We start from the raw sequence: 25860 nt of genomic DNA, 5'->3' as shown, positions 1-25860 counted from the left end.
AATAAGATGGTCTAACAGAGTCACAGTTAGGTAAAGCAGACAATCTCTGAAAAGCTAGACAATGTGATTATTAGTTAAAATGCTGAATTCTATCAAGCTGACAAAAGCTAAAAGAAAACCAATTCGGCTACTTCTGGGTTGATGGCTGTACCATAAAGAAAACGGAATCTTTCGCTTTTAAAAGTCCATGAGCCTTTTCTGAAGGGCATGTTTCTTAATAACCTTCATTAACTTCTGTTTGGTTGCCTAAGAGTTGTCTCTTATCCAAAAAAAGTTTAACACAGTCTCAGTAGAGATTGTGTTTATTTAAGCTTGTTGGAAAAACATTCCTATCATTTCAAGAATGACTAAATATTTTTCATTCACATAGTTAGCATTCCAGACTATGTTTTCCTGCCTCTGTTGATTAGATGAAAATTAGCAGGCCCAAGTCTGAACTATGAGATTCAATTATTATCTACGTAGGAAAATTAGGAGACACCTAGCAATAATGCTCTTTTAGGTATGGGAAGTGGGCAGCAGGAGAAATAAAGAGCAACCTGCCCCTCGCAGGCCACATCCACGGGAAATTGTTTAATAGCCGGGACTGCTGGAAGCTGTAACATCAGAGGCAGAGGTTTTTCTAATCATGTGTTTCACAAGACGCTCTCAACAATAACATTCTAATGTTATTTGAAATATCTAAAGCTATTTTAAGCGACCAGAGAAAATAAAAATATTATGAAATTCATCCAAGAAAAATTTTTGATGCTTTAGGTTAAACACCTACCTAAGTTAACACACAGTCCTCTGCTATGCGTTTGTTACCCCAACATAGGACCTTATTTGGACAAGCTAAAAAACAGACCGTGCTATATTTTAATTCCCATTTATGGAACGGGTTTCCAGGACACTTAGAGTTAAAGGATGAAACAGCATGCCTAACAGTCTTTGAGATATTACGAGTATTTTATTATTCTTGGCTGACTAATAATAGCACTGTAGATGGCACTGAAACAATACCATCCATAAACTGATTTTTGATCCCTGTTTGATGTACCAGAATGTTGATATCATGTGACCCTGCGGCATCTTTGACTTCTCTGCCTCTTGGGTCAGCCAAACTATGTTTGACTCCTTGCCACAGAAGCAGTAGCTTAATCATTTGAGATACTGTTCAGTGAGGAAGTATTATGGGCAGGGCTGGAAACATTTTTTCTTGTTTTAAGGAATTCCCACCCAGATATGTGCCTGGTACAGACTTTTCTGGCAGCCTAGTAGAAATTTCATTTGAAGGGCAGCTTGATTCAACCGATATCATCGGCATTTATGGGAAAGAATAGGGTGTTCCTAGGAGGACTGAGGAGGAGGACAGTATGTTTGACAGCTGACAGCCCTCCAGCCCTCCAGAGGTACTCAGCACGCACTCTACTCCGTGAGCTGATGGTGAAGTGGCTGAATCAAGTCACACAGATCAAGAAAAGCCTCATGCTCTTCAACACTGTCCCAAGTAGGACCAGGATTACCCAAGTAAGAGATCCAAGAAGGCAAGATGCCGGGAAGAAAGATGGTTGATTGTCTGGTTCAATCACATTCTATCCTAAAGTCCACAGAATTAGGAAGAATCAATGCACAGGGAAGAGCTGGTTTACTCCAGGTTAGCAGAATTATTAGACTGGTCTGAAACTCCGTTCAGTTTCACATAATAACTCTGTGAATAGCACACATTTTAAGTTTTTATTATGGAAATTAAAAAAAAATACCGAAGTAGATAGAATAATATGACAGACCTTTAAATACCCATTATCTAGCTTTGATAAGCTACAGATAACTCTTTGATTTCCTGTCTGAGATGGGAAACAGATTTGCTTTTGTTTCAGAGAAACAGAACTCGTAGAAAGAAACTAGCCAGTTGCCCAGCCACAAACACGGAATTTACTTACTGGCAACCTAAGTCGTGATGCTGAATATTACCTTATAAAATATTACCCATGTGGTTCCTAATTTTTGATAGGTGATACTCTTGGTGTTGGCTCCGAAATCCCCCAGGTCATCAGACAAACAAATCCTCCCGGCAGGAGACTGTACACACTGGGCCTGATGAACACTCAGGTCACAGCGGCCACCTGGGGGGGGTCCAGCCACAGCCCAAGATGAGCAGGCTTGACATCAAGACTTCGAAGTGACGATGAAATTCTTATCTCTTGCATCAGGTGTAGCAGCCAAGCTGGCCTCATACTTGTTCACATTTCTTGCATTTTTCTTATTGAGTCATCCAGGGCATGTCATAGCCACCTCAGAGCCAAAATTTCCCTCCCCTACACCTTATCTTACCTTTAATTATACAACGGGTTTTTTTTTTTTTTTTAATAGAAAGTAGTACTGTGTCCTTAGGGTCTCTCTGACATTAAGAATCAGCATAGGCAGCATTTATATCTGATGTTATTGGGAAAAAATTCAAGTATTTTCAATACTGAATTGTGACATTAAAAAAAATTCTAGCTGAAATGACAAGGTTGCAGCACCTATATACTTGCTGAAAGGTCTTAAAAGCAGTACATTAGTTTGACAGCAGGCATTAGCCTTGTAGGGTCTGCGGAAGCCCCACTTAAACTCTGCGATTCTGGACACAGGGGCTGAACTGCAGAGAGAATAAGCCACAGTTTACAAACCAGTCTTGGAGGGCCCCGTGGCTGCCCTGCGAAGGAGTCGAGAGCTCAGTGCTCATCAGGAGGCTGAGCGGTACTTGAAGCTAATTAGTCCAACTCGCCTATAGACATCTGGGCCCACCGTGTGCCAAACACACTCCATCTAACACTCTGCTTTCTATTCTCAGAGTGTACTTTCAAATATAAGCATTCTAACATTATTCCTTCTTCATCTGATCAGGGTCAGCATTTGAGACTCTGGTTAAGGAAATCTTTATCAGGGTATGCCACTTTTCTCAGCTAAGACGGAGATCTGTAAGAGACAGAGATCTGTAAGAGGAGATTGCTTGATTTCCTACTCCAGGCTTTCCCTCACTCCCTAACTTACTCGCTCATCATTTATTCATTAACAACTTCTTCCATGTCAGGTGCTGTTTTATGGATTCAAAAGTATATGGTAAGTTCCTAGCTCATGGTGGAGTAGCCTTGTTCAGGCTACTGGTAAACCTGGAGTGCAGTGCAGGGTCTGTCTCAGAGGCAGTACACCTGCAGGGTCCAGAGCCAAGGCTCTGGGAACACACTGCTCTGCATTTTTGAGCTGTATGACCTTGGGCAAGTTACATGACCTCTAAACTTTGGGTTCTTTGATGATGAATTAAGATGGTGCTACCAGAGGAAAGTTGTGAGGTTCAAATGAGCTGTTGGTCTTAAAGCACTCAGGCTGGCTCAGTCAGTGTGCAAGAAATGTTAACTACTGTCATTAAGGGCTATAAATAAGATGATACAAATGGTGCTAGATGCCGAGGAAGACCTCATTCTGCTGCCTTCCTTTTCTGTTTTTAGACTTTTTTAAGATTTATTTATTTGAGAGAGAGAGAGAGAGCATGAGTGGGAGGGGCAGAGGGAGAGAGAGAGAGAGTCTCAAGCGGACTCCATGCAAGCACGGAGCTTGAAGCGGGGCTCGATCCTACGACCCTGAGATCATGACCTGAGCCGAAACCAAGAGTCGGATGTTCAGCCTACTGCATCACCCAGGCGCCTCTCTGTTTTCAGTTTTTAAAGAGATAAGGACATATCTTCCATCTGTACACTTAAATTGCAAACTTTATATACTATTCCATTCTTTTCCATCCTAGCTCTTTAAAAAGGGCCAGAAAATTTAAATCATGCTATTGAAGAAGAAGAAATGAAGAGAAAAGCCAGCAGAACAAAACCCAAGAATACAATCAGTTACAGACTTATAAAATGGGATGGCTTATCTGTATACCTGAATTAGGTGTTGACAATAACTTGGTAAGACTCAATCATGAGAGTACTTAAGTGCCAATTTAAAAAGCACTTAGGTACTTGTGAATCAAGTTAGCTGTCAAGTAATAGCCAAGTCTTGAAGGGGCCCCAGGTTCCAGTCCCGTCCTCCAGGAGTAACCAAACACACAGTGTTGTCACTTGGAAGTATACGGAGCTCCAGGAACAACAGTGGTCACAACAAGGTGACCAGTCGTCCCTGCAGGTCCTAACATGCCATATTTGGTAATACATAATTTATTTAGAAAGAATCTCAAACCACAGTCTTTGTGTGGGCTCTTTCATCTCATTTCAGGCTCTGACTATACACCCTGGGACTGTAGCTAATAGGGTGAGGGCCAGCATTTGTCATGCAATTGTGTGCAGAGGAATTTACTGTGTACAAACTGCATAAACACCAGTGTTCCTGATTTTCTCCAAATAATTGCGGCTGATTATTTATTACACATTAGCACCTTGCTTTTTTTCTTATTTCATCTAATCTTTTCGCTATTCTGAGATCACCTGAAATTCTACTTAAATATGCTGCTGAAAAAGTATTTTCGAATAGTTCCAGAGACTTTCTTGGGTCCTATAAACTAAGCAATAAGATTCATTCGCCTTGTATTATTTTATAAGTTTATTATTATTAATAAGTAACCTTTTAGGATTCACTCTTAAGCTGGGCACTGTTTTTTGATCCCATACCAAAAGAATCTTTCCGTCTTTCTATTACATCTTAAAATGGGAGTTACTGGACAGCAAGCACAATCTTATATGAAACTCACTACTTAAGAGCAAAAACAAGAAATTCAAGATAATCTAGTTCTCTGAGGACTAGAAAATGGACTGTCCTGAAGGCTGGATGAAGAAGGAGAGAAGGGGAACAGAGACCAGCAGAAGCTTACAGCTTGAAATCAAGACGCTGAGTTCTGGCGAGGAGACGGTCCCGACACGAGGCTTGGGAAGGAAGTCTGTGATGGGTCTCTTCAAAGGCATCGGTCCTCCTCAAACTGCCACCCCGCTCCTGTCCCACTCCCCACCCCCCCCCCACCCCCGACACAAGACCAAGAGCCAGAGATGAAGAGTGATGAATAAGGAAACTGGAAATAGGGGTATGAGCAAACAGATGACATCTGGGAGCGCAGGAAACAGACAGAACGTAGCTGAATCTGACAAGACGTCCGTGTATCCCATCATGGCTACTTAACGGCCACTGACCTTGGAGGAAATTACCCTCGTCTCTTTCAACCTTACTTTTTTCATCTTTAAATGGGATGACAAAGCCTGCAGCACCGTTATCGAGAGGATTCAATAACATCAGGTACAAACACAAAGCACTTAACCCCACAGTACCTAAATACGGGCATGCCTTTTCTCCTGGTTTAATTTAAAACAGCCTAAAATATTTTCTCTGACTTTAACAAGGAGCTGTCCCTTATTTATCTTTGTGTCCAGTGCTGTATTTGGACAATCAGAAGTTCTTAATAAATTTTTTGGAATTAACAGCTGACCAAAACGATCATTCCTTTCTCAAACAGTGGAAGATTAGATTATGACTCCACGTAGATGCTGTGAGACCGAACTCTTAAGTAATCACACTAACATTCACTCCCTATCCAAACATCTACACGATGCACGAATCCATCAGTCTGTCTCACACACACACACATTCCTCGTCCCTGACGGTCTCCCTGCTCTATCACAGCAGTGGTGGGTATGCTGGTGCTGCAAAAGGGCTTGCCTTCCCTTCATTTACTGTCAGAGGGAAGGCCTTATTACTTTTTATATAAGCTTTTGAGTCTTATTATCAATTTATAATTCAAGACTCATGAAGTTAAAGGATTAGTGTTTGATGGTTAATACACTTAGGCTTTAAATTTCTCTTGAAGTTATCATGCACATATGCGAATGTAAGTATTTCAAGTTGACAGCGGACTGGCCCCAGGTCTCAGGGAATGATATTTCCACCTCTGTTTCGGCAAGACGCCCTTTCTCATAAAGCTGACCGTATACCATCATACGTATTTCCGTCCGCTCCTTTTTCCGGCGCTGAAGCACTGCCTTTAGGGGATGGGAGGAGTATACGTGTGAGGGATGATGGGTGATTTCCACAAAACTGGTCCTCTGGAAGCTATAAACTTTGGAGGTGGGCAGCTGCACTCTGAGCAGAGTAATGGTGAGGGAACTGGCGATGTCAATAGACCTAGAGTCCTCCAGCTTACATTTTTATATGATTTTTAAGTTCTTTAGAGTTCTAAGCCCTCAGAGGTTAATGAAGCTAGTCAGGCAAACTCTGAAGTCTGAGTTTCTTAATATTTTAGGTAGAAGCAAAAGACTCCTGATACAGGATTTAGTCAACTGAATTTTCTTTCTTTTTTTTTTTAAAGATTTTATTTATTTATTTGAGAGCGAGAGAGCAGTGGGGAGCGGCAGAGCGAGAGGGAGAAAGAGTCTCAAGCAGACTCTGCGCTGAGCAAAGCGTCAGGGTTGATCCAAGGACCCTGACATCATGACCTGAGGAGATACCAAGAGCCGGATGCAGAGTCAGCCACTCAACCAGCTAGGCCACCCAGGCGCCCCCAGCCGATGGAATTTCTGCAAAGACCTGTCAGTTCCTTAATAGCTGTTTTAAAAAATTCTACAAGGATCCATCTTCAACATGATCCGCTGTAGTTCATTTTACTATGCAAATGTGCTTCTTAATGATGGATACTCTCTATTGGATCTGTCAGTATAACTATTCACTCTCTTGTCTGTACGAACAGGCACAGAGGATTAAGGCTGACTTAAGTGTGCAAAGAAGCTTCCCACGATGAGGGAAATGGGCTGGAATAGGGCTTGGGAAAGGCTAATCTAGGAAGCCTTGGGCTCCTCTCCATTAAACAGGAAGAGAGGTAGTGAATGCAGGCAACCAAGACCTAAGGAAAAGCCTCAGGACAGCAGAAGGGGTGCTGAGTGAAGGCGGTGGGGACAGCAAACTGCCTTTTGATGGTTGCAGGCTTTCCTCCAGCCATCAGGACTCCTGGGCTCATGGAAACATCATAAACATGCCATGCTTGAGTCAAGGGTCTTATTTCCCATTCTATTTCACTGCGTTGACCTTTGGATGCTAATTAGGCTTGAAGTGAACGGAACTGAAATGTATATATTCTTATACTGTAAAGTATCGAGATAAGCATATTGGCGGCAGTAAAAATAAAGATCACACGGTTCTCATTGCAAATTTGCAACATTTGCCCCAAACGATTAGTTTTGGCCCTATAATAAATTCATCTGCAACTGGTAACAGCATGAAGCAGACATTATGCCCGAGGAAATAAAAAACAAACAAGCACACACTGGTAGAAGCTCATCCAACATGAGACATTCGCCGGGGACTCATTAGTCTCAACAAGGCTTACCTTCACACACAGGGCAGCACTCGCCAGGCACTTTGACGGGGTTCATGCAGCTCTGTCCGCAGGCCGTTGCCACGCAGTGGGGCTCTCCGTTGATGCACTGGCAGAACGTGCAGTCGTCTTCCCGCCACCGGTCCCCGTGGGCGCGGATCTGCCCATTGGCATAGCAGCCAGCAGGGTTATTAAAAGGATACACTGGATCTAGATTAAAAAGGTGAGTTCCAAGTAAGATGGAGGGCATTCTAAGTCTTAGCTCTGCCTGCACCTGGAGACATTTTTTTCCCAGGTTCTGGTCATCGGCAGTTCTTTTCCAGCTGTGATCAGCAGAAGCTCGGGTTGCATCAAGTGTCTCCCGGGGGACATGCAAAAGCAGTTGTCATCCTGAATTTGTGTCCACCCATCCTCACCCTGCAGACGGGGCAGGGGATCTGTGGCATAAAAACCAACGGGCAGGTGTTAACACTTCATAAAGTAGCAAAACTCTGTGGACAGAGTTGTGGGCTGGTAATTACAAGATGCAGGTCCATTTTAGGCTCTTGACAAGGTCTTCTGAGTTGTCAATTTTAATGTTTATTATACTTCAATTTCACCACCTATAAGGTGGAAAAATAATGCCCCCATCCAACTCAGGGGGATACTGTGGCTTCTTGGATAACTGAACTCTATCTCAGGGTGCCTGGAGATCCACGTGGACAGCACGTGGACACGGGTGAGATGTACTGCAGGCACTTGCTGTGGCCTTGTTTACGACAAAGGCTGGTCTAGACATACCGTGGGTCAGGGCTTGTGCCCTGGAGGGAAGGCTGGGAACCCAGGCCATTTTTCTCCCCGTGAGCTGGGGATCAAAAGTAGCCAAGGCTACTGTAAACAACAAAAAACGTTTTCTGACATTACTGACCAGGACATAAATACTGCATACAAAATCCCCAACTACCATTATGATGAGAGCCACCAGAGAAACCACTCAACTTTCTTTTTCAGAAACACATAAAATCTGGCTTCAAAAAGGGCTGCTGAGCTAGGAGGAAAGTCCAGGCGGTTACGAGTTTGGTCCTCTCTAGTCTAAAGAAGTAATGGCATTATATGAAAGTCAGAACGCCAAAAGTTAAAATAATGCAGTCACAGCTTTAGAAAGTCAGTCCGCCAGAAATGGAAGCAGCCAAAAGACCTGAGCTAGATAAGACTTTGTAAATTTCTTTATAAAAAATATTACACTGCATACTTCATTTCTATCCTGAGCCTGGATCTGAATTCCAGGAAGTGAGACAACCGGATCCGTGCCCAGACAACTCATTATGTTTATTACACAGAGGTTCCTATCTATGTTTTTACACCACCAACTGCTACATAGTTTCAGTGACTATTACAAACTGGGGCCAGCTAGGCAACACATCTTTTGGGAAGGTTAAAAGTTTGATGTGACTTTTAAAAAAAATTAATCCCCAACGACACCTAAAAAGTGAACCACCTTTCCCCCATGTTGGCTAAAATAACTGCTAACATGGGAAAGAATTTCCCTGTTATAAACAGTTGTTTAATGTCAGGAATGTAGTTTGTATACTTTAAACATTTTCAGATCTTCAGTATTATGTGGTAAATATAGCTCGGACATTGAACAGGATTTTAGGAAAACAGAAAAAGGTATGGAACGTGGCATGACATTTTGTCCTCCTGTTTCCTGGGAGCAGATAAAGGCAGGGTGAACATCAGACACAAGAGTGACATGTCTGATTCCAGACAGAAGGTCTATGACCCAGTCAGTCAGGACCAAGAAGGCTCACATGACCCTCCTTTCTGGGGAACCAGTGTGATGTGGTCACAGGAGAGATATAGTCAGGTGTGGGGGTATCATTCCTGGTTTCATTATAAACTCAGACAAATGCTTCTACTTTTCTGAACTCCCGTTTCCTAAGCCTTAAAATGGGTGGGTTGTAGTGAATGGATATCCAGAATTATTATTCTGAAATGTTTATTATTTACAAATATCAGAGATGGGAGGATAAAGCCTGTTGGAGGAACAGGAAACTCTTAGTTCCTGGAGGGGTGAGGGGATATAGAGAAAGCAGGCTGCTGAGAACCTTCAACCCAGGACCACACCTAACACTTGGCTGGGCCATACGTCACCACCATGCCACACAGCCCACCCTTGCCAACACATGTTTTCAGAGTGGGGAGGGCAGTGAGTCCTTATCCTCCCTGGAGGGGTTTGGGTGTGGAAAGGAGGCAGGACAAGCTCCTCTCTGAGCTGCCTGGCTGAGATGGTCAGTGATTAGGGCTGGCTTGTTCTAGCCAAGCAATCTGAAGAAAGCAGGGGGTGAACTCTGACGTCAGGGTGAAGAGAACTTCCCCAGAACTTACTGAGGAACTGCTAGAACCACAGGGGAGTAACCGACATCACTTGCAGGAACTCTCACGTTGACCTGTGTAAACAGGTGGCTCACTTTCTACACCCAGGGCATAACTTCCCTTGGGGAGAGGTTTTCACACAGCCTTCCTGGCATTATCGAAGTCCTAAAAGATGGATCACGAATGTCATAAAAAGGGAACTTCTTCAATATTCCACTATTTTTGGATGAGACTGCTTTGGGTGGATTCTGATATTAAAACTCTGAGCCATGTATATGCTTATTAATCTTTTAATCAGCACCTTTTCTTACCTTCACACACGGGGCAGCACTCCCCTTCGGGCACATAGTACCTCTCACAGTTCAGCTCTCCGCACTGGGCAGTGAAGCAGATGGAAACACCACCTTGGCATCGACAGAACCGACAGTTGTCCATTCGAAACATATCCCCATCATTATATTCCACGTTGTTGAATACACAGGCTGGCTTTGTTTCTGAAAGGAGTTAAAAGCAAACAAGGCACATTCAAAGTCATTTCTGAGTGGTGTCCTTTTGTGTTTCCAACAGCCTCAAGAAAATTCTGACAGCAGAAGGTCAAAATTTGATAGAAATGTACTAAACTCAATATAATTTTTTTAAATAATAGAAGCAATAAGGCAATGCAAAATAAAGTAAAATTTAAAAAGTCACATAGCTCTCCTCTTTGCCCCAAGAAACTGAAATTCTCCTTAACAAAGCCTACCCTGCTTTACCCCTCTCCAAACAAAGGTAACCCTTCGACCATTAAGCTCACATATCTGAAATGTGATTTAAAGAGATTACATTTGTTTTGTTAGAGAATGTTCTGCCTTAAATAAATGATCTTGCCTCCACATTAGGTTTTGTTCTGCCTCAAAAAAATTATTTAGGTCTTTTTGGAGATGATATTTTTGTGTTCTTCCAGTGTTCTTTCCTAAATTATTTTTTCTATCTGGCTTAATAATCTATAATTCTAATAGTACTTGGACTTCAACAAAACACCATTCCACTTCTTGGAAACAACCTAAATGTCTATGAACTGATGTTAAGGACAAAATGTGGTATATCCATATAACGAAATACTTCTTGGCCATAAATGGATGAAGTTCTGATATATGCTATAACATTAATGAACCTTGAAAACATTATGCTAATTAAAGGAAGCCAAACAAAAAACCCAGGTTATTATATGATTCTATTTACATGAAATGCCCATAATAGGCACATCTATAGAGGCAAAAATTAGATTAGTTGTTGCTTAAGACTGGGGGCTTTGGGGGCAAATGGAGAGTGACTGCTAATGAGTTGGGAACTTTTGTGGGGATTCATGAGCGTTCTAAAATTGACTGTGATGATTACACAACCCTGTGAATATACTAAAAACTGCTGAATTGTACAACTTAACTTGGTGAATTGCATGATATGTGTCTCAATAAAGCTAGCAACATAAAAATACTCCCAAGTTGAAGAAAGTTCTCCTGAGCTGATGTACCCTGTTTAATAAGGTGGGGAAAACTGGATTATGATACATGCATCTCTCATGGGCTTCTCTATCCCAACATCATTTAATATGTCACCTTGCATGTTCACAATTTTTAAAGAGACTTTCACTGCATTTTAATTTGAATATATTTGCACTTGATCTGTATTTAAGGACAATGACTTTCTCTTTTGATTTTTATAACAGTCCAGTGGAGAAGACAGAGCAAGTGTTACTATCCATTTCTTGCACGCTCTGCAGTGAGGTAAAGCAGTGCACTCTAACGAAATGCTGAGCACCCGCTCAAAGTGAAGGAAAAAATGTATAAACCCATCAATATTAATTACTTGGTTGCATTAATCAGCCACATCTACCATCCGCGTGAAGCTACAAATCTCAATGCAAGATCTGAAGAGGTGAGGAGGGAAAAGTCTGGTTATGAATAACGCTGCTTCAGATGAACCTGTCTTTATCGGGGGGGTGTGCAGACGCTTAAGCGGGAGGGGACAGGGTGAATGAAGGACTTGGCAGTTAGATTTCACTAGCTAATACACAGAGAGCAAGGGCGTGGAATGTAGAGGGATGAGGAGTCCCCAAAAACCCAGCCTAGAAAACATAATCAGCTCTTTAGGATAACAATAATTTAAAAAACCCCACATAACATAATGAAATCCCTGTTTGATATTGAGAGAAATTTATAGAGGCTCTTCAGGAAAATACATGATAAGAAGGATGGCATTGGTCTTTGGGGAGCAATGACCAGTTACTTCCCTGCCTGCAGGGGATAGATGTGAATCTCAGAACAGTGTGGAGATGACCACTACCTCTCTAAGAGGACAACTTAAGTGGTTATGGAAAAGAAAAATATTACAAAGAAATAATCTATGTAATTTGTACTTCTCAATACAGAGATGCATGAAAGTGTCTTTTTAGTGATTTTTGTGTATGTTTTGTGTCTGCCCAATTAAATTTTATATTTCTAAGTTCTGGAATCTTCTCTTCCCTCTTTAATAAAGTCCAGAATTCCTGAAAAAGAACCTTGAAGTATAGATGGTTAATAACCTTTACTGCCTGCCAAATTACACTGATTGGCAGATGTGATAGGTATATTATTTTAGTGAAGGAAAAGACTAAAACATAGAACTTTATGTCAAATGTGAAAGTGGAAGAATAATCTAAACAGATACACTTCTGTTGCTTTTTCTCTTCAATCTCTCAGTAGGAAAAGGCCAATACCTTGCCTCTGGTCTCATTTTACTGTGGGTGAGCTGTGTAGGAAGCCCAGTGGTTAGACAGCATAAGCCAAAAGAGAGAAACTACACGTCAGATGGGAAAGATCTGAAAAGTTCTCCCTATGTCAACAGCAAACAGATGGATCACAAAAACAGCGTACATGCAATTCTAAATACCTGAAGAGGAAAAAGCCCTTGTCCATGGGGGGAAGAGGTGTGTGCGCTAGAGTGCACCCAACAGATCTATTTAGGGAACAACCCTTATAAAGGATTGCAAAAAGTGGTATCACTCTTAAGTAAGATCAGCTTGATAAGGCCCCAGGAACACAACGGGTGCTCAATAAGTGCACAATGAGGAATATTTCTTTCAAAGCGCAGTATTCTCTTCATTACTGTAGAAGTAAATATTATGTCTCTAGAAACATTACTGAGCATTATTGCTATACAAAGGGCTCTCAGTAGATGTTTTTGCACTAATTTCCGTATTAGAAGACTGCAGGTAAGTTTTCTGTGCCAAAATTTTACACAAAGAGCAAGCCAACCTCGGGTATGGCTCTCCCATGACTGATGAATTTCCCATGCTGAAAGAGTCAGTTATTGGCTATGACACTCGAACCAAGATGTTCTGCTTTACTCAGATGTTTGTACATATACATACACAACTGATCACGTATCTAAAGCAACCAAATGATCACTTCCATATTCTATGCTTGAGATTTCAAATCTAAACTCCTCCAGGAATGAGAAGGGTAGGCTCGCATAAGGGTGTATTAGAGCAAAATGGAGAACATGTGCCCATCTAAAAGTAAAGGCCATTGCTCAGTTCCAGCTGACGGATGATGAAACTTTTGTTTGTGGGCCCAAACAGACACAGTACTGAAGGGGACTCCAGACTGCTTCACCACTGCTGTGGAGGTCATACCTCCAGCTGATGACCTTGATGACAGAATTCTTAAGTTTCCATAAAAGGAGCTCAATCATACCACCTGTTCCTTTGGTTTCTAAACAGCCCTGTCCTTCAGCCAATACCTCATAGGTCCTCCTTTTGGCTCTCATCAGAGAATGCAGTCACAAACTGCCTCGATCTGGTCTGCAACTCTGCAGTCCCACCACCAAAACCAAACCAAACCAAACCAAACCGAAAAGAGAATAATATTTATGGAGAATATTCTACCTATTCCTCCAGGCTAATGTTTTCAAAACTCAGGGGTTCTCAAATTCTCTGTGAACATTTTTCATCTTGTGTTTTCATTTTAATGCTTGTTTTAAAACACACACACACACACGCACACACACACCACCTCAATGGCAGCTTAGGAACTGAGTGCTAGCCTGCTATCTCCATTTCTACATGTGAGGTTAGTTATGTTAACATTCAACCCACTGTCTCCTGAAGGGGAGGGGGGCTTCTAGAGCTATTCCTGCATTTTTGGGAGTTTTCAAAATCCAAGAGACAATGCTCTAGTCATCTAGGTTCTGTGTGTCACTCTGATCTCTGAGAACTACTTTCATGGAGTTGCATTTTAATATTTTGCTTCTGCTTTCTGTTGAGACAGGAAACCTGTGTCTGGACTGGTGGCATGAAAGTAACTCAGGACAGAACGACTGCATCATCTAGAGCTTTTCAAATTTCCAGGTGAGAAGAGAGCTGCCCCCTCCAAGGAGGTTTCTTTCCCCTAAAAATAATCATTGCGTATCTGACTGTATCTTCTTTTTTCGCTTTGATGGCCAGGAGGTCGGGGGCCTGGCTAACGTTCAGCCTTGGCAATTACGCAGACAGACACCTACAGCCTACGTACCTGTGGGCGCTTTCTTTCTGGTTTTCACTTTCAACTTTTACGTACCACTCTATGGTTCCCTCTTTTCTCATTAATATTTCAGCATTCTGTTACTTGTTTTTGCTATAAAGTTACCTGAAATCTCTTGTGGATAAGCAGAGCTTTATAAATATACAGACCTCTGCCTTTCTAAGTGATAACAATGAGTTTTTGATATGTAATACCCTCTAACGATGACCTTACGACAATAGTAAGATTTTCCCAGGCACACAGATGTGTGTGTGTGTGCATATGTGACTGTATGTATGTATATCTCAAAAGAAATAAAATATAGACTTGGAGATAGAATGTCTTTAAACATTATTGTTATTCCTTGATTACGAATCTTCACAGCATTAACGTTTCTAGTCTCGTCTACAACTCAATGACTAAGATAGTAATAGAGACACTAAATAGGACAATAAATAAAGCAAAGATGACCCAAGTTTGTGGTGTCAAGAAAGAGGCACCCCCAGAAACAGTGCGAGTATCAGCTCTGTCATCTCTGCATTTTCTCATGGCAGATGGCAAGTCCTATTCCTGGACTCAGAGCTCTATAAAAAGTGAGGCTATAAACGGGAGCAGGCCCCAAAGATTCATCTGAGGCCCCTGCGGTGGGGTGCAGTCCTTAGCTGTCTGAATTACACCACACCGGGGTGAGATGTAAAGTTAATGTCCTGATAAGAAGGGCATGACAATGAATTTCTATAATCGAGATGCAAGGAAAGAAGAAACGCACTCCTCTTCCTCACCCAGAGGACACAACAGCAAATTGTATTACTAGCGGTGGTATTTCCAGGGGACAAATGACTTTCAAGATTAATGTTTCAGGAAGGGCAGTAAAAGATGGAGGATTCCCACAAAGTAACCCCTCTGTGGGCTGGGATTTAATAGCCACCTCTAGAGGGAACTAAGATGACATGAATCTGCTCACTCACTCCCCCAAGAAAACCTGGGTGCCTTCTGTGAGGCAGACAACATGTTCCTACCCACAGACACAAGGACAGACTCTCTGCCCTCTGGCGGTTCAGATGTGAGAATCAGACACAGACATGAGAGCACCTGGCAGAGTAAGGGATCCTGGAAGGAAGCGCATCTGAGATGCGGGGAGCACGGGGGACGCAGCGACTATTGGTCTCAAGCGGTAGGAGTTAAATACCCACAGAATGTCACCCACAAATACACCTATGCAGCGGTACCAGAGAAAAAGCTGGGCCATTTGCTGGTGTTTAACACACACGACTATAGGTGAGGAGAAGCACTGAGCACAGACTTCTGCCCTTTGCCTTGTATCCGTGAGGTCTGAGTCAGGAAGCTCATCTCACCTTCTCTATCCCCTCGGAAATATCCAGAACCGTGTTTGTGGATGTGAACAGGAGGTGGGTGCCCCAAAATAAAGACCATTTGCTCTTGAGGCACCACGGTAACTGCTTCCCATATAAAACCTCATCTAAGTGACTGTTATTCACTCCATTTGACAGATGTGGAAACTGAGGCCCCGGGAGACCAAGAGGCACCCGAAGTTACACAGCTGGTAAGCAGAGGAACCAATTCTCAAAGCGAGATCGTTCGGTTCCAGTCTATGTTCTCTCGACCCCGAAGCCATACCACAAGTGTTTCCTCCAAGCAAAACAAAAGGACAGGCGGCCATTGCACTCAAAACTACGGGATGCAATGGAACAGGACTCAATCTGAATTTTCTTGGGGAAGAGGGCAGGCTTGAGAGAGGGCAGAAATTCTTCTGAACCCTGGTGTCTTAGAGGTAGCAGTTACTATGGGGGTTTCTGCACGTGCGATTTTGTTGGATTTGTCCAAATGCATCTTCATTTTCCTTGTGTCTAGGTATTGACTCAACAGGGCTAGAATTATTGACATTTCACTTGCTTGACTTTTATCCTTTGTTTTCCTTCTGAAAATTCTGAGGGAGGGACAGGTCTTAGGTTCTTCTCCCTTCTAGCATCTAAATTCGATCGGCCCCATGTCTCCAAACACCGAGCCCTCTTGTGAAAGGTGAAAGGGAGGGGCAGGCGGATTCTCTTTGAAGGGATCTTGTGACTGAAGAATGCTTTTTCTGGGCCACAAGGGTCAAGCCGAAAGCAGGCCAATATGAAGGACCCAGCACTGGTCAAAGACGTGCTAAGTAGGAAAATACTCCGCTAGACGAGCAATGCCTCTCCTGTCTCAGGCTGTGGTAGCTTCGGTGTGGTGTTCGTTCTACAGACTGGCTCCTGACAGCAGCAGCAGGATGATTACAGGCTCCACGATCCTTTTCGTGAAATCCTAACATTTTTGCACTACTGAAACACAGCAGAATATGACAGCTACATGAAATCCGGGCCTCCACCTCCGAAATCCTCTTTCCGATGGATGGAACCAGGGTCCCCTTTCCTCACTGCCTTTGCTGCACTGTGGGATCTCAAGCAAATCTTTCTTGAGGGAGTTGCTGTGAGCCCCTGAGTATATGCCCTGCCTTACAAAAGGCAGAAGTGGCCAGATGGAACCCTCCCCTCCTCCTGCACGAATGTACACTCTCTGAGAACAAGAGAAACCCCACGTACCATTAACACATTCAAAGACATCACAGCACTTTCCAGGTGTTCCATCTCCACGAGAGACTATGCGAGGAGTGGATCCCACCTCACACACGGGGAAACCACATAAGCCAGAGAGACACTCGCATCTGAAACCAAAGAAAAGGGAAGGAAAACCCCATGAATAAACAACAACATAGAAGTCGGGAGCCCACAAGGTGGCAGGGGCTGTGGCACGAGCTTGTCTGTAGGACGCTGCCCTGGGCATCTGGGGTCACGGGGAAATGGGGAGTGGGTGCTAACATTAATTTGCATTCCCAATAACTGAGGCTCATCTCCTTAATATCCACCTGTATTTTTAATTTTAACCATTTTCACAGAAATATTCCTAAAATGCATTATGTCATTTCTTACTTAATCAGACCAGCATAACCTGCATTCTCTTGATGATGCGGGGCCGTGTTTACGTGCATACATTATGGTGTTATCCATAAACCAGTGATGCTCGCACGGGCTCACGTGGAAGGGGTGCTCTGTGTTGCTGCTTTGTTGCTGTTGACCTTTTGGTGCTTTTCAGACTTTCTTCTGACCCTTCTTTCAGCTACTAAGTAAGTATCTTTTGAGTCCCTATTTGCCAGTGTGACTGTGTCTGGGAGGACCCTCATCTTTAGCCACCTTAATTTATAATTGTGTATCACAGAAGAAACAGACTCTGATGGAAGACTGAGAAGCTCTTTATCAAGGGCACAATCTTCGGTCAGTGGACTTTGTGACAGCTACGTGAAAGCTGAAAGTCTTAATCTGGGGCATCTTCTAAGCTACTACATGTCCATTTATCTCTACATGCATGAACGAGGTGTTCCTTGAACTGCAAGCTCGCTCTGCTGGCTCTCACCCTTCCTTAACTTCAACTCTGCTGGGAAACCAGCCTAAACAGAGAAAAGTCAGAGTGGTGGGTATTCGTGAGAGGAGAACAAAATGTGTCAACTGCCTGCTGATGATCTGTGACAAGGAACTAGGCAGGAAATGAGAAGCTCAGGGCAGCAGGGTGTCAGGATATAAATGAAATAAAAGGAAGGAGCAGCTAGACTCCAGCCCCGGGGCGGGCTGGAAGTGGGGATCAGAGGGCGGAGAGGATGACTCAAGGAGTTCCTGGGTTGACAGGAGTGAAAGCAAGGCATCCTAAAAAGAGACATCCTTTTGCAGGAAGTATGTGGGTATTTGGGTACAGTGCAGGTCAAGATCAGGGGAGGGTAACATTCCCAGCAGGGAAGAACTGGTAACACACTCATTAATTTTGGTTTTGTTCCCCATTCCCTTAATTGTTTTGTTCTCCTATTGTTCTTTGGGTGTTTAACAAAATATGCATGTAGTCCACAAGTACCTCAATAATCAGGCCCAGAGATCTAGTTACATTTATAGTTAAGCATACAATAAAAAAGGAAACAAACTTCAATTAAAATTTGCACCAAAGACCATGCAAGCCACTGGAAAGGCGTGAACAACCCCTCTCGAGGTGGGCCCTTTCAGCCTTCTTCCCAGTGGGGCGACGGTTATGCTGGGCACCTGGGAGAAGAGCGGGTTAGATAATTAAGGTTTTGCTGCAACCGGTGTTTCTTCCTATGGTTTAAGATAAACATTTGCCTTTTCTATGTGGGCAGATCTGTATTCCCATAAGACAATCACCTTACAGGGCTGGGTAAAGATGAACTGGGTTTTTAGTTCCTGCAAAGGTTATCCCATAGTCTTTCCTTTGTATGTGCCTTGTCACTGCAGTTTTAAGCAGATAATCCTATCCCTGTGATGTTACAGTAATGATATATCAAGTGTATTCTTGATCCTTTGTACAACTTCAACTCTTCGGTCTCTACAGATCAATGGGGCTAGGGGATTGAGAGGCCACGCCCTGATCCTGATATCTGCATGTGATTATAATGAAAGCAGCCCGCAAGAAGAGCTGACTAACCTTTTCTTCCACATCTTCTGGGATCCACCTTCCTCCCTGTTTCAGTGAATAATTCTAACTCAAACACCAGTGAGTATACAATGAACCAAAAAAATACCTCTTCAGATATCCTTCAGCCCTTCAGTGACCCGTCCTGGACACGTATGGGCACTTATGTGCCAGGCTATCTGCTAGGCTGTCAGAAATCCCACCAAGCTGAAAACTGTAGCGGAGTCTGCCGTATGGCTTCTTTTTTCTCCTTTTACATCTGACCTGTTTCTCAACATTTAGATCTCTCCCTTGCTTTTGTAGAGATTCACAAAGGTTGTCTACGGTATGTTACAGAAGGTCTGAAACTGCGCACAACTGCCTAGTAACCCACTTAGCAAAGGAAAACCCTTGATGCAGAATTTTTGCTTCTAAACCCAGAATGACTACATGTTCAAGTTCCGAGGATTCAGGTGTCCCTGTTTTTGCTGGGTGGTTGGCTCCCAGCTCCCTTCCCCTTCTGGACTAGCCCCTTGGCAACCCTTCCTCACTTCTTGCTGTCTTTTGTCTTCTCACAGCTTCCCCTGAACCGAAGATGAACAGGTGTTAAAGACCATTAGCACCTTAATAAAGAAGGAACTTACTAAGAAACCAGAAAGGGCGAAAACCTGGGCTCACATCAGGTATCTATCAAGCAGCTACCTATTAGGTTGAAACTTTAGGGAAACCGTCATTTTCTTGTAGGTCAAAAATAGTCAAAGAGCAATTTCCTATAGTTCCACATAATACAACTCACATGGATTATGTTTTGACAGGTGGGTTTACACTCACTCTCTCACGAACGGGGGACTCACCGGGACCCTTATCTGCCACGGAAATTTATTATGTCTACAAATTATGTGAGTCCAGTGTAGTTTTAAAAAATTCTTTAATAAGATTACTGTAGATTCCCTGGTTTACCTACACTGGAGATAGCTATTCTTCCCTTTTACAGATGGGAACAGTGAGGCACACAGACTCCACAAGTGACCTGAAAATAAATAAGGTTTCCTACCCTGTATTTTCCACTAGCAGAGACTAGATTCTCTTCTAGCGAATCATGAAGAGGAAATGCTGAATTACAAAACAACTGAAACATGCAAACTGTTCTTCTGTCCTTACTACCTTTTCTCTTCATTTTTATTCTTTCTCTGTCCCTTCTCCCCAGTCTTCCCCCTGCCCTTTACCCCAGTGCCTAGAGAAAGAGCAAACAAGAAAATGGAGAAAACATGTGGAGCAGCAGCAGAGGAAACAGACTGACATACGAGAAAGAGATGCTCATGACATCGATGTCAACACGTACCCTCACTTCTAAATCGACCCCCCCCCACCAATTTCCATGTTCTCACCTGGCCTCCCCTCCCCTGGGTCTCTCCTTGCCCCTCACACCCATCCTATGGCCCAGTTCCTGTATTTCCGACATCAAAAGTCTTCAGCTGCTCCTCATTTAACTGATGAGGTGCTCAGCCTAGGAGTCAACAGTCAAGTCCACGTGCCTCTTCCCCCCCAATTCTACTCTGTGCTCTTTCTCTTCATTTTCCTTCCGCTCGGGTCACTCCTCTGTTCTCCACATAAGCTCTCACCCTGGCTGCCTTTGCACCACTCACCCCTGCTCCCTCCTGAACACTCCTTATCCAGCTGTCTGTCCAGATACCATCCGTCCTCGTGGGCCAACCTCAGATCACGGCTTCTCTAGGAGCCGCCAGATCCCATACTTCCCTTAAGGTTCCTCTCACTGTGCTTGTGGTGACGTGAGCGCGAATCTTACCGCAAGCTCTCCTTGCATCTACTATGCGTAGTCATTAATGAATATTTCTTAAATTCAACAGAACTGGAAATGAATAAAAGAGGGATAATAGTAACTAAACAAAAATACAGAAGAGAAAGGGAGAAGCAAAACACTGAGATTTCTATACCATGAACTCAAAAAGGCTACTTCAGGCAGAGCTATTTGCAGGATACCTACAGCAGAAGGGCTAAGGGCTTTTTTTTTTTTTTAAATAAATAAATAAAATAACACCTTTATTGAGATAATTAGCATACCATAAAATTCACTCCTTTAAAGTGCAATTCAGTGGTTTTTATATTCATGGGGTTGTGCAACCATACTATCTAATTTTAGAACATTTTTATCACCTCAAAAAGAAGCCCTGTACTCCCCATTTCCTCCCCCCTGGACCCTGCAACCACGAATCTCTGTTCTGTCTCTGTGGATCAGCCTATTCTGGACAGTTCATAGAACAGAATCATACAATACGTGGGCTAAGGGCTTTGTAACTTCAAACAAGAAGCAACCTGTAGGTGCAATTTGCAGGAAAAATCAAGCTTCTAATGTTATCCTCAGTATTAAGATAACAATCAATCAAGGCACCACATTAATAAATCCTTGCATAATGTAATCACAGCTGCAGCCAGGTGGGTTGCTGAAGCTGTCTTTTTTTCTCTCGAGTAGGTATGGATTCAGCTTAGTGGGCATCTGAGCGCCTGAGTAACAATGATGGAACAGCGCTCAGAAATCATCTAAGCCCCTAGAGGGCACTGCCCTCCTTAGGAGACCCAGGCTGGCTGGTTGCGTTGGCTGAAAGGCAATATATACCGATGCTTTCCCTTCATGTCCTTTGCTTCCCGGACGACACAGAGTCCCAGGCAGGCCAGAGTCCTAGCACAGCCCCTAAAGTGCTTGCAAGTCGAGTCTCTACTTATCTTTTTGAGCTTCCATGTTCTACGGGTTCCCCCACCTGCTGCACTTGAGCAACAAGGGCAATCTGCCATTCACCGAGTCTACTCACCCAACCAACCCCTCTCCCCCAGCGCCACAGCTCCGAGGCGCACTCCGCCTCAACTCTTTTGCCGCTGGTGAATTCCACACAACCTTAAGACCACCCACCCTACAAGGCCTTCTCTGATCAAAAAGCAACCAGGATTACACTATATGTTAACAACTAACTAGAACCTAAATAAAAACTTGAAACATTAAAAAAAAAATAGGCAACCAGGATTGATTAATTTTCTCTCCTCTGACCTTCAATAGTACACGTGGGTACCGGACTCTTGGGGCTGAACATGCTCATCCTATGAAATCAAAATCTTAACTGCCTCTCCCGTGAATTCCTCTAGTGCAGGGCAGGTCTTATTTGTCTCGTAAATGAAAAAAAAAAAATGAGGATAAAGCCAGAGAGTCAGAGATTAAACCATGCATTGCTTTTACAGGTATAAATTTCAGACTGAGAGCTAATAGGTACAGCACTTTTCAAAATAATTGCGTGTGGAGGGAAAGACGATGGAGCCTGTCTAGAATGCAGGTTCCAAGGTGCCACCCTCGGGGACTGTTCCTCTGCAAGCCTGGCGCAGGGCTCAGAATCTGCCTGCATCTCGAGCCCTCCAGGAGATTCCACTCACGGGAACCCGTCCCCACGTTCTGAGCAACTTGCTCGCAGAGATGCAGGCTCTCAGCTGCCATGGCTTCATTTCCACTTCCCAGTAGAAAAAGCCACGTCCGACGAGTTCTGTCATGTTAATAAGAATGATGATTCGTAGCACTTGCTCTCAGTCATTTACAAAACCTCCTTCCTGCCCCAATACGGTTGCTTAGGAGTGAGAGACGCGTGGCGTGAAGACAGGCACCACAGTGACTGTGTCATGCTATCGTCTGCCAGGAAACGTGTCACCCCTGGCCAGCCACACTGGGAGGCAGGTTTCTCGTCATAAAAATGAGATGGCTGGAGCGGAATGAGCTTTTTTCTCACTCGAAAATCCCACGCTTCTGTTACTGCCGTTCGCCTTCCCTTCACTGCAGCAGTCCGATCCTGGCTCGTGCCTTTCCCTGCGCCTCCCGGCGTCCACCCTGTCCTCGGAGCACATCACACGCCTGCATGCCCGCGCTGCCGGCTCCTCGTCCTCCTCCCCCACCCCCTTCTCCTTGCCGGCCCTCCACCGTCAGGCCCAGCTCATGGTGGGCCTTCTCTCCGAAGAAGCTTTCTGGACTTTTTTTTTTTTCGAGAAGGAGCATACGTACCCATCTACAACTCTCTCTGTTTCCTACTAAAGAGGACTAAGCAACGCAGGAGAAGAAACGATAGGCCTGATGCTGCTGTCTCCAGGCTCCTGGGCATGTCCTCAGAACTGAAGTTAGGGCTTCACAATTTAGCTGAAGAATCAATAGTGTGCTTCACTAGAGCGACTAGAGACACCGTAAAGGAGACAAAGCCAGAGGGGGGCCAGAAGAGGCCGCAGGAGAGGAGTCCTCCTTGCTACTCCCACTGCTATTCAGCAAAGCCCCGGAGTGCCCTGCGGTGGGCGCCGTGCAGAGCGGAGGCCAAATGTTATTCTAACATTCCCCTGCAATAAACTCCTGCAGAGGAGGAAATGTGGAAGCAACAAACCACCGAGGCCTCATCTTCCCCGGGCAGACCCGTATCCCGGCCCACATCCTGGAGGGAAAACCACTCCATGAGGCTCTCTGCAAACAGTCCCTCCCAAACCTGCATGTACTCCGCACCTGACTGGATGCAGGAGCCCTTCAAAACGCGAGAAGCACCATCTGTAAATAAAAAACTACTACTTATAGGCGGGGGGAGGGAGGGAGAGATCTCCCTTTAGTTAGGAAACAAGGAGAAATGTGGAAATAAAAGGGCAAAAAGCACTTGTACTACTAGGATTCCATTCAGTGTATTAATGAAATAACTGTCAGGAATGGAAATTATGATGACACATAAAACCTAGTTCTGTAAAAAGTAGCTTCAAGTTTAATTAAATTCGATACACTATTTTTGTACTGATTAAATTTTTTACCTCTTTCCAGGAATTCAGAAGTTAAAAAAAAGAGAGAGGGAGGGAGAGAGATACTGTAAATAAAACATCCTAAAATAAATGGGTTTCCCTCCTGAGGGTCTAACTATCCTTATGGAGAACTGCACTCTTTCCTCAGGGAGTTTCTTAGGATCCCAATTTTTCTCATGGCTCACCATAAGAGATTTGCTACTCACTCAGTAACAAACCCTTAGTCACCCTTTCTCAAGCTAATTCTTGCACGATGTCCCTGCATTTCCACCCACCAGGCAGTTACACACGTGCGTTAGTTAAGCTGCACAAGCACCTGGCCCAGCTCTGAGGATCAGGCGCTTCCTTCCAACAGCTGTCCCCTCTCGATTTCACAACCAGAAACTGCAAATTCTTCACCACTTGCCCTTTCAGAGACAACAGTAAAATCAGTCTGCATTGTTGTTACGGTTATGTCTTGTTTTTTCCTGCGGGGAGCAATCAAAGGATATGCTCCAATACACAGAAGATATAAATTGAGGGCAATGAGGTAAAATATTCCTTTACATTTCTAGTATCAGTCATAATGACAAAGTCTACTGTAGACCTTAATAAAGTCGTCACTGTAGCCCTTCTCTTCTGCTGTTCTCAAGGGGCAGATGATTACAGCGCCCTCAAGGTTGGCATGTGGCTCAGGAATCTTATCTTACAGTGCCAAGTTGAAAGAAAAGTGGTAGAAATGGTAGGAAAATGGAATCGATAAGCCCACACGGTTCCTCTAAGATTGGCAGTCACGTGCTAGAACCGGGCTCCACGGTAAGCAGGCGGGTTGAGGAGGAAATGGCTCTTCACACACGTCACCAGCTCAACGTGATGGCTAAAGAAGAGTCGGGACAGTTCCAGAGGGATTCAGTCCTGGCAGCCGAGGAACCAGAGTACGTGCCCAGCTGGAAAGACTCCCCTGTGGGCCTGGGCCCCTGTTGAAACAGGAGAGCTGGGACCTGGCGGGCATCCTGAACCACCCTCCGTGTGTAGCCCAACAGTCTGACAACGACCGAGTCCCAGGAACGGAAGGCTTTCTGCCTTCGTGTCCTCAGGTCTGGGGGAAAGACGCTGGCATTTGCTCTTCGTGGTCGGCAGGATGGGCTCGGAGAGTAAAAGGGCAGGAGTGAGAGATGCACGGAGAACCGGTGAGCAAGAAGAGGAAGAAAGAAGGGAAACCGGCGCGGCGCGCTCCGGGAAGGAGGACTGGGATCGGATGTGGAGAGGAAGTCTGCACAAGCAACATAAGGTAATCCCATCTCAGAGCTGGGATCATGGACTACATCAGAACCGGGTGCCGTGGAACACGGAATCAGCTGATGTATGAACATACAATTGTTTCCGAATGATCTGCTGGGTGAGTACAAGCAGGGGCACTCAGCTGGGTGGGGCCGGGGATGCAAAGGCTTCTGGCTCTCAGTTCAGGGAGTTTAGTTTAGGAAGGAGTGGGATATATGATCACAAATGAGAACACAGTGGGATGTGAACTTTTCCATTTCCTCTCCGCAGCACATGAAGAACAAACACCAGAGATGTCAGGACTAACCTTCTATCTGAGAACCTGAACAGCCGGGGTGGCTGACATGCCTTGGAGCCCCCAAGGCCCCCCGGGGCCTGAGCTGCTGCTGACCCAGCGTGCATCGTGAAGCATGTGTCCACTTGGACCCGTGTGGGCTGTCAATTCCCAGACCTCTCATCCTTGTCATCAGTGCAAAGTGCAAGATCCTCTGGTTTCCTGTCCTCAAGAGCACTGCTCTGCTTCTTGGGGACTCATTCTTCCATTCCAACCTCTCTGCTTTCCCCAACCTTCCCCTTGCAGACAAACTCTCAACATCTGAACATCACTGCAAAGCGTGCTACTCAAATCAGTTTTGACACTTACCTGGCTTGCCCCCAGATGGTATTTCCTTACAGCTGTCTTTAGTGAGACAGTGACTTCCCCCACACTCACTTATTCACCTGGGCTGGAAGGGAGGTCAACTGCCTCCGAGCTGACCACATCCTCCATGCTGTCACTTTCCTCCCTCATGCAGGCCCTCCCTCTCTGTGGCTCTGTCTCCCCTCCATTTCCTAAGGGGGGGGGAGGTCAGAGAATACACTTGGACATGAGGACAACCTTAGGTTTGAGTTCTCGCCATAAGGAGCTTATGACCTTGGGCAAGTTATAGCATCTCTCTTAGCCTCACCTGTGCTTTATGTAAGATAGGGATGATTAAAGTACTCCTATCTCCTGGAACTGCTCTGTGAACTAAATAAACTGATATATGAAAAGCACCTAGGACAGTACCTGGAACAGAGAAGCGCTCACCACCTCTTAGCTATTTTATATAGTAATTTGGAAGGCCTCCATGT

The 25860-nt window shown here is 44.3% G+C and overlaps 1 protein-coding gene across 5 annotated transcripts in view; it reads right to left on the bottom strand.

Annotated features, from left to right (window-relative positions):
• The window catches only part of CRIM1 (cysteine rich transmembrane BMP regulator 1), a 182675-nt gene that overhangs the window by 61363 nt on the left and 95452 nt on the right, over window positions 1-25860 (bottom strand). For 4 of the 5 annotated variants that reach the window (XM_032410281.1, XM_032410282.1, XM_032410283.1 and 1 more), the window contains 3 exons: window positions 16764-16885; window positions 9970-10152; window positions 7316-7513 (listed from right to left, as the gene is read on the bottom strand). In XM_032410281.1, the coding sequence (XP_032266172.1) occupies window positions 7316-7513; window positions 9970-10152; window positions 16764-16885 (503 nt within the window). The remainder of the gene's footprint in view (window positions 1-7315; window positions 7514-9969; window positions 10153-16763; window positions 16886-25860) is intronic. The other variant, XM_032410285.1, reaches the window with a different exon arrangement.

Source organism: Phoca vitulina, unplaced genomic scaffold (assembly GCF_004348235.1).
Source record: "Phoca vitulina isolate PV1807 unplaced genomic scaffold, GSC_HSeal_1.0 scaffold12, whole genome shotgun sequence".
NCBI classification, from domain to species: domain Eukaryota; kingdom Metazoa; phylum Chordata; class Mammalia; order Carnivora; family Phocidae; genus Phoca; species Phoca vitulina.
This window is presented reverse-complemented; position numbering and strand designations above follow the sequence as displayed.